General features: G+C 39.5%; 1 protein-coding gene and 1 non-coding gene across 2 annotated transcripts in view; both read right to left on the bottom strand.

Moving 5' to 3' along the window:
- Positions 1-15652, bottom strand: part of SKAP1 (src kinase associated phosphoprotein 1) — a 278254-nt gene extending 262602 nt beyond the window's left edge. Inside the window, exon 1 of the mRNA XM_029211413.1 lies at positions 15531-15652. Within this exon, the coding sequence (XP_029067246.1) occupies positions 15531-15579 (49 nt within the window). The 5' untranslated portion in view covers positions 15580-15652. The remainder of the gene's footprint in view (positions 1-15530) is intronic.
- On the bottom strand, positions 5585-5712 carry LOC114889830. The gene has a single exon (XR_003792132.1). It is a non-coding gene; the product is annotated as a small nucleolar RNA SNORA49 (small nucleolar RNA).
- Positions 15653-16108: the final 456 nt, after the last annotated feature.

The following is a 16108-nucleotide window of genomic DNA, read 5'->3' as shown; positions in this document are numbered from 1 at the left end:
CAATCAGAATAAATTGTGATATGAGTTATAATAAGAAAAGTGAGGGGGGCACAGGCCTAGAGTGGATGCAACTAGCCTAGAGGGAAGTAAGTCAGGGGAGATCTCTCAGAGACCTGACCTTTCATCTGAAGCCCACAGATTAGCAGGTCAAGTAGGTCTGCTGGGGATGGGGAGGAGGTGGTAGAATGAGGAAAAGAATGGCATAAGCATGGGAACATTATGTGCAAAGGTCCTGAGGTGACAGATCTTAGTTCAGTTGGAGAGACTGAAAGAATTCTAACTTGGAGGGCAGAACATAAAGGTTAGGGGTGAGAGGACAGTGATGAAAGATTATTCTGGAAGGCAAGCTTGTAGCAACATACAGTATTTTGTACTAAAAGTAATATACAATGATTTTAAGTCTCATGTTTAAACGGTAAACAGCTCTGGCAAAGATGCATCTTCCTATTATAATTCACAGCTTCCCTAAAACATAGATTCCCTCAGCTTCCAGGCAACTTATGGATATCTATTCCAGCAAACCAGAGTAGGAAAAGAAGATAGAAAAAGAAAACAAAGAAGGACAAGGGGACAGAGGGTATGTGGAACTCTGTAGGCACGATATAATCATCACATCCCTGGGAGAAACCACTGCACGGCCTAAGGCCAGATGAAAAGATTCTGACTTGACAGGATGCACCCAAGATCTCTAGGTTCTGTAGGCTGGTCAAAGTCTCTGACATTCTCCCAAACCTCTGACCTTGTCCATTTATGAGGCTACTCTTCTATTTGGAGAAGAATGACATCCTATGTGTCACATTTTTCAAACTAGTGAAAAATAAAGGTTGCCTCCATCTGTTTTCTAAGTAATGCTCCTTATACACAGAAAGAACAAAATATTTAAGTTGGTGTTCTTTAACAGTTACAAATTTTTTTTGTTGATATATTGTTTCTAAAACTCAAAAGTTTGCTTCAATCAATCTTCTATTTGAAGGCAGGATGAATGGCCAAATGCTGCTGAAAACAATTCCACCAACCAAAAACCAATCAAAGTGTTCCTAGAGGGGATATTTTGCAAAAGTATTTGAACTACTAAAGCAGAATTCACATTTCTGAAAAGAAGGGTGCCATGAATTTCTGCCTATATTGGCATTATACCCAAGAAAATATTTGAGATTTTTGTCTACATGCAAAAAGTGTTGGCATAGGCTAAAATGACTCACCAAATTAATTCTATTAAGTTTAATGCTGGGCAGTATTTCAGACCCTCTATTTAGATTTTTTTTTAAAAGTCCCCAAGTACTTGCAAATACTTTTTAAATGTGAATGGTTGTCCTGGCTGAGCACAATCACAGAAATATCCATTCTCTCACTGCTGCTGCTTTGACAGTCATTATACTTCAACAACCTTCTGCTGACTTCCATCATCACTCCTCACCCCATCTCATAGCCCCCTCCTCTTATCATAGCACGTCCAAGCCTGTTGGCAGCCACACTCTCAATGGGAGATGGGGTCGGAAGTAAGGAGACAGGAGAGGAAGAGCGGGAGATGAGAGGAAATTCTGTTCTCCTTTTGCTCTGGGTCCCTGCACTGGCTCTCACCTCCCCGCTAGGTGAGGCCCATTCCTGCTCTCATTCTGGCTCATTAAATAAGTCTCCTCCCTAATCCCGGGAACCCCAACCTAGCTCCCACCCAGCTCCTCATACCTTTCCCAGTCCTGCCCATTGGAGTCACTCTCCAGTCAGAACACCAACATCAGAGCTTGGAGTTAGGGAACAGGGGATAAAGGGAGTGTTCCATCTAACAAAGAGGGACACAAAATAGTTTTTAAAAATGGGCTGGCCTGGAAATCAACCTAAGGAACATGGTTCTTTTTCCCATGAAAAAGGGGGTCTAAAAGAAAATACCTAAGTAAACTTTAGAAAACAATCTATTAACTATTTTTTAAAAAATTGTAGGAGCAGGATACTACTTCAGCCTCATCTCTTAAATTTTCAGTGATACCTAGTGTTTTTTTCTAATCAAAATGCTTAATTTATCTTATAGATGCTTCACTCTGAACACTTTGAAGGAGTTAAAGCCTTAAAGATGACACATCACCCCTCTAGGATGGAGATGGGAGCCTGTATGGAGAAAGGAGGGGTGTAGAAAATGTTTGTTGGGATTGTGGAGAAGAGAAGGGGATATCAAAGGGAGGAGGGACCCCTCTCAGGGACCCATCCCAGGAGTCCTTTGCTTGGATTGATGCGGTAGGCGGGGAGTAAAGATCTGCATCATCCTCGGGACTTCCTTGAGTGAGCCGCTAACAGTAAGATGTCCTTTCCAGTCACAGACTATGTCCACCCACTTTGCCATGCCTAGCAAATCATGCCCGCCAAACTAAAACAATCTCTACCTTGGAAGTCACATAAGGTCACATTTCATTCTAGATACCTGAGTATTCTATTTGTCTGGGTATTTAATTAAATGTCACACCTATCCCTTTATGTAACATATTGCTATTTTACAGAAAAAAAACAGCCTGGTTGCTGATCCAACTTCTACAAAGTCTCATTGACAGCTTCTGGTAGAAACAAACAAAAAATAATAATTTCTGATTCCTTGTTACGAATATGCTGAAGGTATCCGACCATTAGCATTTCTGCAGTGACTTAAATATCTCCCTAAAATCAAACCTCTGAAACTTTAGTGTTCATTTTTCTATTCTAACGATGGAAGACTTCATAGAAACCTTGTCTTGCCCATTTTCACACCAATTAAATAAAAGTATCATAGTGGGGGGAAATGACTTTTAGTTTGCTTAGAACTTGTTTTAAACCTTGCATTAAATTTTCGATCTGGCAAGTAGTTTTAATCCTTAAGGTATATATTTCTTGCTTTTTGTTAAGGGGTAAAACTTGTTGGCAAGGTTAAAATCATACCCACCAGCTTTGTTTTGGCTTGCAGGAAGTTGTCAGCACACAATAGAGAAACTGTCAGCATGTTCTGGTTGTGGTTTGCTTCAACCTGCTGATTGTTTCTGCCCCATGACCCAAGAAATGTGTGTTTATATTTTTCATTCTCTTACCTCCTGAAGGGGAAAAAAATGACAATACCTATATACTCACAGCACAGAGAAAACAAAAACCAGGAACGAAAACACAGGTAGTACTTTGGATCAAGTTTTAACTACTGGCCAGTCTACAAATCTAGGATTAACACTTCTGCAATCTTCCATTTGAGAGTCTAAGAATCTATCCTACAGAAATATTTGCATATGTACACAAAGATGCAGATATGTTCTCTACAGCACTGTGGAAATACAAAAAAATCTGGAAACAATCTAAACATCCTTCAATAGGTGAATAGTTTAAAAATTCTGAAATACTGTGCAACAGTTTAAAAATGAATATATATATATGAATATATACATAGATTCATATGGAAAGGTAGCCAATGGTGCTATGATAAAAAACCAAGTAGTCTATATACTTATTTTATTTTTCATTGAACTTTAGTTGATTTACAATATTGTGTTAGCTTCAGGTATACAGCAAAGTGATTCAGATAGATAGATATATATATATATACACTCTTTTCAGATTCTTTTCCATTATAGGTTATTACAAGATATTAAATATAGCTCCCTGTGCTATAGAGTAAATCCTTGTTTATCTATTTTATATATAGTGGTGCATATCTTTTAACACCACTCCTGATTTACACCACCCCACCTTCTCCTTTGGTAACCATAAGTTTGTTTCCTATGTCTGTGAGTCTGTTTCTGTTTTGTAAATAAGTCCATTTGTATTTTTTTTTTAGATTCCACATATAAGTGATATATAATATTTGTCTTTCTCTGACTTACTTCACTTGGTACAATAATCTCTAGGCCCATCCATATTGCTGCAAATTGCAACATTTCATTCCTTTTATGGATAGTATTCCATTGTGTGTGTGTGTGTGTGTGTGTGTGTGTGTGTATCACATCTTCTTTATCCATTCATCTGTTGATGGACACTTAGGTTGCTTCCATCTCTTGGCTATTGTAAATAGTGTTGCTATCAACACTGGGGTGCATATATCTTTTCAAATTAGAGTCTTCGTCTTTTCCAGATATATGCCCAAGAGTGCGATTGCTGGATCATATGGTAGTTCTATTTTTAGTTTTTTAAGGAACCTCCATATTGTTTTCCATAGTGGCTGCACCAATTTACATTCCCACCAACAGTGTACGAGGATTCCCTTTTCTCCACACCCTCTCCAGTGTTTATTATTTGTAGACTTTTTGATGATGGCCATTCTGACTGGTGTGAGGTGATACCTCGTTGTAGTTTTGATTTGCATTTCTCTAATAATTAGCAATGTTGAGCATCTTTTCATGTGCCTGTTGCCCATCTGGTTGCCTTCTCTGTAGAAATGTCTATTTAGTTCTGCCCATTTTTCGATTGAGTTTTTTTTTCATATTGAATTGTATAAGCTGTTTGTATATTTTGGAAATTAAGCTCTTGTTGGTCCCACAGTTTGCAAATATTTTTTCCCATTCTGTTAGGCTTTTTGTTTTGTTTTGTTTATAGTTTCCTTTGCTGTGCAAACGCTTATAAGTTTGATTAGGACCCATTTGTTTACTTTTGCTTTTATTTCTATTGCCTTGGGAGACTGATCTAAGAAAAGACTGCTACGATTTATGTCAGAGAATGTTTTGCCTGTATTCTCTTCTAGGCGTCCTATGATGTCATGTCTTATATTTAACTCTTTAAGCCATTTTGAGTTTATTTTTGTGTATGATGTGAGGGAGTGTTCTAATGTACGTTATTGATTTACATGAGGCTGTCCAGCTCTCCCAACACCACTTGCTGAAGAGGCTGTCTTTTCTCCATTGTATATGCTTGCTTCCTTTGTCAAAGATTAATTGACCTGAAGTATGTGTTTATTTCTCGGCTCTCTATTCTGTTCCATTGATCTATATGTCTGTTTTTGTGCCAATACCATGCTGGGGTTTTTTTAAATAAATTTATTTATTTTATTTTTGGCTGTGTTGGGTCTTTGCTGCTGCGCGCAGGCTTTCTCTAGTTGAGGTGAGCGGGGGCTACTCTTTGTTGTGGTGCATGGGCTTCTCATTGCAGTGGCTTCTCTTATTGCAGAGCACAGGCTCTAGATGCACAGGCTTCAGTAGTTGTGGCACGCAGGCTGAGTAGTTGTGGTTCATGGGCTCTAGAGCGCAGGCTCAGTAGTTGTGGCACACAGGCTTAGTTGCTCCACAGCATGTGGGATCTTCCGGGACCAGGGCTTGAACCCGTGTCCCCTGCATTGGCAGGTAGATTCTTTTTTTTTTTTTCTGAGGCAAAATAAAACCCCGAGTTAGCATTCCTGCCAAACAACAAGAAACCTCTGACGTGTTCTGGTACTTATCAGTTAGAAATTATTCCGTAACAAAACTGTTCGGTTTGTGTTTCTTTTGACGCGAGCTCCGTGTTCCAATTACACCGGACTTTAGCATTTTATTCTGGCTCTTCCGGGCATGTGTGGCATCTCTCACTTACTGGTTGCTTATGCCTCTACCCTGTTTAAGCGTCGCCAGTCAGCAGGTACAGAAAGGAAAGTGTCCAACCCCACCCGACCTGTGCTGTCAGCTCCACGAGTGGGCCCCACAGGACAGCAGTCTCCCTGGGGAGGGATGCGTGCTTGTTCATGTACCCTCCGGTAATGCCAGGCACTTTACAGCAAAAGCCCCTGGAGTAAGGCCAAGGGAAGGCAGGCAGATTCTTAACCACTGCGCCACCAGGGAAGCCCTACCATGCTGTTTTGATTACTGTAGCTTTGAATATTGCCTGAAGCCTGGGCAGGTTATGCCTCCAGCTTTGTTCTTTTTCCTCAGGATTGCTTTGGAAATTCTGGGTCTTTTGTGGTTCCATAAAAAATTTAAGATTATTTGTTCTAGTTGTGTGAAAAATGTCATGGGTAGTTTGACAGGGATCACATTAAATCTGTATGCTGCTTTGGGTAGTATGGCCATTTTAACAATATTAATTCTTCCAATCAAAGAGCATGGACTATCTTTCCATTTCTTTGAATCATTTTCAATTTCTTTTATCATTGTTTTATAGTTCTCTGCATATAGGTCTTTCACCTCCTTGGTTAGGTTTATTCCTAGGTATTTTTTCGACACAATGTTAAATGGGATTGTTTTTTCCCTTTCTCTTTCTTATATTTCATTGTTAGTGTAAAAAAAATTCAACAGATTTCTGTATATTAATCTTGTAACCTGCTACCTTGCTGAATTCATTTATTAGTTCTAATAGTTTTTGTGTGGAGTCTTTAGGGTCTTCTCTATAGAGTATCATGTCATCTGCATATAATGACAATTTTACCTCTTCCCTTCCAACTTGGATACCTTTTATTTCTTTTTCTTGTCTGATTTCTGTGACTAGGTCAAGTAGTCTATATACCTGTATGTTGTGCAAATATTCTACAATAAAAATGTATCCATAAGTTATTTTTGTAATTAAAAAAATACATGGACCATAACATCTACCAGAATATCTAAAAATAAAAAGACCACAACATCAAGTGTTGGCGAGGAAATGGAGCACTTGGAATTCTCATACACTGTTGGTGGGATTGTAAAATAGGTACAATCATTTTGGGAAACTGGAGTTTCCAATAAAATTAAATGTATTCATACCCTACGACCAAGTAATTCCACTCCTAGATATTTATCCAGGAGAAATGAGTGTTTATGTTACAAAACAAGTTATACAAGAATACTCATAGCAGCTATATTCATAATAACTCAAAACTGAACAACTCAATGTTCATCAGAAGAAGAATGGATAAACAAACTGGAAATATTCACACAATGGAATACTACTTAGCAAAAGGATAAGATAAATCTGATACACAGAACAACATGGATAACTCTCAAAAACATTATGCTGAGGACAGACACAAAAGAGATCATACTGATCTATGAAGTTCCAGAACTGGAAAGGAAACTTTCTAGGGAGATGGAAATGTTTATGTCCTGATGTGGGTTGTAGTCACACAGTCACACAGTCATATATACATGAAAGTCATCCAGTTGTAACACTTAACATTAGTGCATTTTATGTACGTAAATCATACCTTAATAAAGTACTGGAAAGGAAGGAAGAAAGAAAGAGAGGGAGGAATCGATGGATGAAGAGGCTTACACAAAGAGTTATCAAAAAGGAAAATTTACTTTAAAGAGAGAGTGATTTTAAAGACGTTTATTACAATGCAGTTAAGAGAGATTTTCTGTAGCTTTCTAAGTATCCAGGATACTTCTCATACTTGATTTATAATATACAGTACCTTAATTAATTCCAACTCAACTACTATACTGGTTTAAGTATGTATAAATATGTGCCACTGGATACATTTTAGTAAAGCTCCTATCATGTGAATAAAAATTTTATTTCCCTCTAACATACTAATATTAGAATATCAACAATGTTAGGAGGAGACCCTAGATGAGAATTTAAGTAATTCATAAATAATTTTATCAAAGCCATAAGCCTTCAGGAAAGCTTGCTCTCTGGATGCTAAGACCACTCTGTTTCTAAGCCCACATCTGTCCTATGTTCCATGTAAAAGCTGGATAGTAAAATTAAACAGTGGAACTCAAAGACTCCAAACCTGAAAAGCCATCTGTTATAATCACCTAACCTATAATGCAGCACTGACAAACTGGAAAAGCAAGCAATGAACTTGGAAACACAGGGGAAATAAATATGAATAAACGTAGCAGAAATTGTAGGATTTCTGTACAGTGTAATGGTTTATAACGTGAAAAAATTAGATCTATGATAGTTATGTCAATATGTTAAGATTCTCAGATGATGGTAAAACTTGAAGCTTATCTTACTTTTCCTATATTTAAAATGATTAAAAATTGTTTAAATATTACGCTTATATAATGAGGTAAAAATGTTATTATCTTAATAGCTGGCACTAGTATTCCTCTTAGGAAGAGAATCGCCATGGCTTGGCAAAGTAATTTGTTTCTCCATGTGTGGGTGTTGGTGGGAACCTAAACCATTAAACAGATAGCTAAACTGCCTTTCCATGCAGCAAGGGAAAAAACAATTTTTTTTTGTTTTGCTCCAGATAGGATAAAGGGAGAAAGTGCCAGTGAGAAAGCATAAGGCTGAGAACTACATCAGGTGAAAGGCCAGAGGGCGCTGTCTGATGACTGGAGTGGGAAAAGGGGGTTTAGGAATAGGAATGCCTAATATTCAATTTGAAATCATTTGCATTACTGCAGCGGAAACCCTTCCTCCCTCTCCCTGCACCCTCTGACTCTCCAGTGATGTCTTCTACACTCACAGGGACTTCATGTGGGTAGGTCTTTGTGGAAATTGAAGGCAAGGATATATGCCAAGGCCATGGTTTCTCAACCTTGGCACTAATGACATTTGGGGCTGGATACTTCTTTGTTGTGGAGGCTATCCTATGCATTGTAGGAAGCTGAGCAGCATCCCTGGCCTCTACCCATTAGGTGCCAACAGCACCCTCCCCAGCTGTGACAAAAAAAAATGTCTCCAAGTGTCGCCAAATGCCCCCATGGGACGAAATCACCCCATTTGGGAACCGTTAGTTTAGGCCTACAGAAAGCACACATGGAAGGAGGGGACCCTGGAAGCAAAAGTAACCTTGAGAATGCATGCCCCTTGAGAATTACCCAGATCTTGAGGAGATGTTTGGGCTTCCACAATGGGGAGTAGGTCTTGCCTAGAGTTCAAAAGGCCTGGGCAGCCCAGTTAACATCTAGGCTATACCCACAATGAAACTAAAATATTTCTACCAATTAAAAAAATAGTTCTGTTTATAAAAACAGAAAGGGAGAAGGGGAAGATTAAACCTTTCATTTTTTTTTCAACTGACAAGTAGTACAAAAATACTATTTTTACACAAACAGACACACATACAAAGCATTCATAATAAGGTAAGAAACACATGTCTTTCTTAAGTTAGCAGGGAAGCTAACTTCCTCTTTCCTTTCTCCAAAAAGTTTCTCATAGTAATAATCACTGGACTCTGATCTAAGGAAGGAAGGAAATGAAGAAGATCCTGAAAGAACCCCTACAAACCTCCCCTAATTTGGAGTAGCAAGGATGAACCACCAACCCAAGCAAAAGGCCATGCCTAGGGACTTCCCCGGTGGTGCAGTGGTTAAGAATCTGCCTGCCAATACAGGGGACATGGGTTCGATCCCTGGTCCAGGAAGATCCCACATGCCTCGGAGCAACTAAGCCCGTGCACCACAACTACTGAAGCCTGCACTCTAGAGCCCAACTACTGAGCCCAAGTGCAGCCAAAAATAAATAAATAAAATAAATAAATTTATAAAGAAAAAAAAAAGGCCATGCCTAGGAGTTTTCCTGTGGAGAGGCAACTGCAAGAAGAGAGATCAATAGGACTTCCTCAAAGAAAAATAAATTTTTAATTTTATTTACCAAACAAATGGTGTGTAATACATTCTAGATATTATTCTAAGTTCTTTTCAATATTTAGTCCTTTATTTCTCATATAAATTCTATGAGATAGGTACTATTATTATCCCCATTTTACAGTTAAGACCCAAAGTTAAATACTAGTAAGAAAGTGGCAGAGTCAGGATTTGAACCTAGGCAAACTTATCACAAAAAAAATATACAGGACCTATGAGAAAACAAAGTTCAAAAAGAAAACTATATCTTGAAGAACTAGAGAAAATGTCTCTCTCTGAAGTAGATTTATTATTAAAGAACAGAAATGTTTAGAAAATTTCTAATCATATTTTCAACAACATTCAAAAAGTCATTATGCCTATAAGCCAGATTTACAGATGTAATGAAAATGAAACAATGAGTGATGAGGAAAGAACACATGGAAATTTTTTTTAAATAAATAAATGCTGAATTTAAAACTGTAATGAAGTCACTGACGGATGAGACAATAAAAGAGATGAAACACAGAGACTAGATCAGGGGCCTAATATATCTATAATATAAATCCTAGTATGACAGAATAAAAGAGATGGAGTAGAAGCAATGACAATAGAAAAAACTTTCTCAAGTTAAAGACCTGAGTCTTTAGATCAAAAGGGTTCACTACATACCAGGCAAAATTATTAAAAAGTCCAAAACCTTGAAATTATCTAGTGACATTTTTGAGAGCAAAGAAAAATATCCTATAAACATCCAGGCAGGCGGTGGGAGGAATGGGTTATAAAAGAAATATATCAAGCTGGCATCAGACTTCTCCTCCACAAAATTAAAGACCAGAAGATAAGGGTAAAACTTTGAGAGGTTAAGTTGAGAGAAAGGGGAAGAAAGGGAAAGAGTGTGACCCTAGAACCTCATGCCCACAGCTAAGTTTATATGAAACTAGATAGACATATACTCAAACTTGGAGGGGCTCAGTAGGGGGACTATCAAAGTACCCTTCCTGAGAAATTCACTCAGCATTATATTCTCAATTGTCATCTAGTAGGGTTTTATGCACTGTCCAATACAGCAGGCACTGTGGCTACTGAGCAGCTGAAATGTAGCTAGTGCAATTGCGTAACTGATTATTTTGGTTTTATTTAATTTTAGTTAATTTAAATTTAAATAGCCACATGCAGCCAGTGGCTACCGTTCTAGCAAAGTCTAAATATCTAAGAGATAAAGAGTTCAAGAATGAAAAAGCCATGATACAAAAAGTAAGCAATGAACAAGTTAAACAGAAAGGAAAAATATTATCATAGCTATGGTTTTAAATATTATGCAAATGTCAAAAAATAATTATTGTAATCTAATATACACAATAAAACATTAATAATTCTCTGAGTCTAAAATCCAAGATTATATCAGCAATTTCACATTTCACATAGGAGGAAAGAGCTAGAAGATATTGTTTCATTCCTAATGCTGCTAATCAGAGGGAAATGTTTGTTTTCCCATAAAGGTAAAACTATCAGTGGAATAAAACCAGGATGTATAACTTCAGAATCACTCAAAAGAAAAAAAAGAACTTAGTGATCTAAGAAAATGCTCAGGAGACCATAGCAAATGAAAAACTATCAGTGGAAAAATCAGTATACAAAACTATACACACAATATGTCACAACTTTTAAAGTATGTACAAATAATAATAACTGAAAGAAATAAATGGAAATTTAACAATCGTTGACTATGGGTGGCTGTATATCCTTGTGTTTTCTAAATTTTCTACAATGAGCATTATTGCTCTTATAACCAAGAAATTTAACAAAAAGAAATAGAAGTATGGTCATATACCTTTCAGAATTCAACCGAACAGTAACATCACCTATCTAGAAGACAACCCAGTATCAAAAATTAAGTAAAAGTGACTCTTAGCAGCCACAGTACATGTTACAAAGTGCAGGCCTAACGGGTTGGGTACTGTGTTCATCAAGAGAGCCCTTCATACTTTCTTTCACACATATCTTAATTCCAATGAACTTAATTATCTGATGTTCCAATAGCATTGGGGATACAGATACACTGAGAGCAGTGCAAAGTGATAGGCCTGGTCTAAAAGTAGGAAAAAAAAATGACAAAAATTAAAACGTAAAACAGACATAGATATTCACAAAGCAGTGCAGGGGCAATTATGGCAGAAAAAATCCTTAAACAACTCAATAGTCCCATAAAGTATGATAAATGATATTCGCTATAACAACTCTGAGTTATAGTGTTCAGAGGAGGTGCCTTTGAACACAGACTGGTTGATTGAGGAAGTGTGAAAAGTTCCTACTGCGTCTGAGAAAAAAATTGATCACAAATGTTTATACTAAAAAGTTAGAGTTGGAGTTTTACTATGTTGAAAAGGATTTTATGGTTGGCTACATCGACCAATACAAATCTGGAGAACAATCTGGAAGGAAATGATTAATGACTTCTTCTTTCCAAGGAAGTTTAAAAATAAGTAACCATAGGCGTATTGGAATCAGCGTTAACGCAGCAATTGCTACTAAATGCAGCAGAGTTGTGGACGTTATTTTGTCTCTAATCCATATTTGAGCAGGATTTAGGTACCTTGTAGATAGTTGCGACCTATTAGCTATTAAAGTCAGTAAACCCCATTCCATCACACAAGACAAACTGTGAACTAAAGAAATATTTATTCTCCTTCCTTCATACTTGCCTCTTGTGCTTCTGACTGCAAAAGTGGGGCTAGAAAGACAAGGAAGAAACTGATTATGTTTGTATCTGTGAAACAAAGATTATGCAAACTGCAAGCACTCCATTGTTTTTGTTTTCAGCGTGGTTATCACCAAACAAAAATGAAAAGATAACTTCTACATGTGAAGACTGATTATTTGAAAACAGACCTGAATATTTCCTCCTCTTTCAATAAGGCGGGAAATGCCCTTCACTTTACTTATCTATAAGGTACTTATTTGCTGATATGGACTAGTTACTATTTCTATATGAGAGCTTGACAGAGTCTATCTGAGGAAGATGTTTCCTGAGTTACCCTAGAAACCTCTCACTGCTTTAATATTTGCCCAAAATCCAAGACAGCATTAAAAAAAAAAAAAAAATCCCCACCTTCCACACACCGTTAGAGCTACCAAGAGAAAAGCATAATCACAACCCTGGTTAATGGCCCTTTCGAACTCTGACCTCTCTAAGCTTCTTGTCGTTTTTTGTTCCTTTTCCTTTTAAATAACCTTCCTGGTTGTTTCTCCCTATTACAAAAGTAATACATGGTCACTGTCATGGTTCAAACAACATGAAGATGTATGCAATAAAATTAATAATCTCTCCCCCACTCTCTCACTCCCCTCCCTAGAAAACCAATGTTAGGAACTTGGCGTATATTCTTTCTTACTCCCTCCTAGGCTTACACAAACATACATAATATATGGGGTTTTGTTGCTGTTTTCAAACATAAATGGTATATTATATATACTACGGTGTACCTTGCTTTTTAGTCTTAAAAATATATTATGGACACTTTCCAAGCCAATATATACAGATCCACCACAACATTTTTAATGGCTGCAAAATATTCCATAAAATGAATAATCATTCATACCATCACCTGACCTTTCCTAACTCATGGACATTTACTATGGATCCTGGTACACATACTTCATGTCCTTTAATTTCAGTAACACAGATTCCTAGAAGTGGAGCTGGTCAAATGAAACATTTTCAAATGTTTAAAATTTAACAAAATTAATTTTAGACCTTCAGAATTTCTGTTCCCTTCTTCATTATGCAAAATTTGGCATAAACCTTTCACAATGCTTTGCATATTTTATTTTTCAAAGCACACACATTATGTCAAAAAATGCCCCTGTCATTTATGCTCATGTCGTTATAAATAAATAAATGCTTAAGTTAGAGCTGTGATGGCCAGTGTTAAATCACTGTGTAAATGCTTATGCCTTGGTTTATGAAAGTAGTAATTCATTGTGGAAACTCCACCCGCTCGGCCTGTGGCAGCACTAAAGTGGCAGCACTCTTACCCTGTGACTCCCTCCACTGAGTGACGACATAGAGATCAGGACCTACATATTTTCTGTCAACAGTTAACCTTAAAAAGTGTGTGGGGGGGCGGGGAGACAAACAGCAACAGACGATAAATCGATAGCCATTATGGGTTTATAATATCTACAAATTATTTGTAGTACAATGAATAATTCTGCTGGTCTACACCAGAGAGTGTGTTCCATAAAAAACAAAACCTACGACCAATATGTTGCTATGATTACATGAACCTTTCAAAAGCATATTCTTCAAACACTTTTCAATAGAATTATTGGTTGAATCCCACTTTCACATTTTTCTCTCTACTTCAGATTCAGACTCTAATTGCAAACTTAAAACAAAAAAAAAGCCTTAAAGAAATATATTAACCAACAAAGCTCCTTAAAATTTAATCTCAGACTCCTCCGTATATTCTAAAGACCCAAGCACCAACAGAGATTGTTAAGACACAGCAAGTTTGATACAGAAGTATGTGACATGCAATTAATCTCCATTCATACCCTGCTCTACTTGTCAGCAAACAAAGGTTCTGCTTTAGGAGGAGATCTGAAGACTTCAATTAAAAACAGTCAGCTAACAAGAAAATAATCTAAGCTAAAGAAAGGTGGCAGGTGCAGAAATGAGCTGTTTACCAAAGTGTCAGTTTTGAACAATAAAGAACTGCACACCAAAAATGTTGAAGGAGTGGATGTCATTGCAAGCTTCTGAAAATTAAAAGGAATCTTCTACCAAGGCTGCACACAAAATGGAAGTCTAGTTTAACTAGGTTGTAAAATAGGTTCCCTCTCAACAAATGACAGATACCAATAAAAAGAATCAGATTATACCTTTAACTGCAAGGGCAGAATGAAACTTTTTGCCACAGTTCCTTCCCTCCTGGAAACCAGACATGTAGAGCCTCTCTTTACACTTGGAATTATTGAACCAACAGTAGAGGGAAAGGCCGGGTTGCTTCTTCTTAGACACCCAGATGATGCTTTTACCCTGCAAATACTTTTCTATTCTGAAAATTTAGATTCACTCGGGTCATAAGTAAAATAAATTTGGAAACTTCACCTCAGAAGAAATACCTAGTTGACAGCTTTTACAGAGAAGCAACCCAGAATGGAAACCGTGCCACAAACAGACCGAAAAGACTTGCCAAATATTTAATTAGGAGGCATTTATACCAAGATAACAAGATAATGGAGATATAAAACCAATTAAATTGAGAGAAACTGAAAAAAAAAAACTGCTTGCCAAAAGTATGACCTGCCCAAAGCAAGTCATTTGTCACATAGATGCCAAAAGGCTTAATTCGGGAAGAGTTTCCTCCTGGGACCCTTATGCAAGCACAGATTCCAGGTCCCCGTCCTTCCAGGAAGGTCAGTTACGGGAACAGCAAGTTACTTTCACCAGAAAAAGTGTGAGGCAAGCAAATGATCTTGTAACTCTGGAGTGTTACAGCGGGATGTGTTGAGTGTTAGTGACTGAACACACCGCAATGGGGCACTTCTAGAAAGGGAAGAGATGTAATACCAGGATCCGCCTGCCCCAGGTGCATGAGGGACCCCCAGAGCTGCAGGCAGGTGAAGGGGACCTAGGGTCTGGGTGCCCAGGCCTTGGCTGACAGGAGACCGGGAGCCCTCACAGCCCCTTGGGAGCCTGGGGCGCTCTAAGCTGGAAGGTCAAGGTACCGTGTGAGCGGAACAGACGGAGTCAGGGCGGGAGAGGGACGAGAGCGAAACCTATAGACGCAGGGCGTCCCGAGGAGAAAGGGACAGCTTGAAGGCCAGCACGGCGGCCCGGGGACCATGAACGCGGCCTGAACTTGCTCAGAAGCCTGGTGGCTAAGTGGGAGGTGGAGACGCCATGAGGGAAAAGAAAATGTGTTACTGAGGCGAGTGAAAGGGACCCTGAGCGGGGGATGAACAGCTGGCTCTGCAGAGTCAGGACTCCGGCAGCCTCGAGGTTCAAGAAGGCGGTGGGTGAGGGAGCTGACGGGGAAGGCCGGCCTTGGGAGCCGCTGTCGTCTCGGCTGCTGCCGGGCTCGGCACGTGAGACTCCCGGCGGGGCGTTACCTTCCAGGAGCCAAAGGATCTCCTCTGGGAGGGCGGCGGCGGCCTGCATGTGGCGGGTGGCGGGTGGCGGGCGGCGGGAGAGGGCCGGGCGGGCGGACGGGCAGCAGCGGTACCTGACCCTCTGTCGCCGGCGCCGCGGGGCTGAGCCGCAGGGCGGGGCGCGTTCAGGAAGCGGCGCGCCGCGGGCGGGACGCCGGGGCGGGGGCGACACCTGTGCGCCGGGCCCGCGGCCCTCACAGCGGTGCACGAGGGAGGAGGCGGCCGCCCGCGCACCCCCCCAGCCCCCGGTTAAAACAAAGACGCGACGCCACCCCCAGGCACCCCGTCCCCGGGAGGCTCCCCATCCTAAGTCCCGGACAGCGGGCCTCGGGGGCAGGTTGAAAAGCCATCGTGGCGCCGAAATGAGGCTCGAGGAGGCAGAATCCGAGGACGGGGTCAGTCCCCGCCAAGTCGGACCACAGTCCTTTCCAACCCAGTTCGCTCGTCCACGCCCAGAAAACCAGGGCAGAACCGCTTGTCAGGCAAACCAGGACGTTTCAAGGGAATGACCATAAGTCCCGATACATAATCTCAAGCCA

This window comes from Monodon monoceros, unplaced genomic scaffold (assembly GCF_005190385.1).
Source record: "Monodon monoceros isolate NGI ecotype Baffin Bay Population unplaced genomic scaffold, NGI_Narwhal_1 Super_Scaffold_9, whole genome shotgun sequence".
Taxonomy (NCBI): Eukaryota; Metazoa; Chordata; class Mammalia; order Artiodactyla; family Monodontidae; genus Monodon; species Monodon monoceros.
Note: the sequence above shows the minus strand (reverse complement) of the source record. Positions and strands in the feature narration are given on the sequence as shown.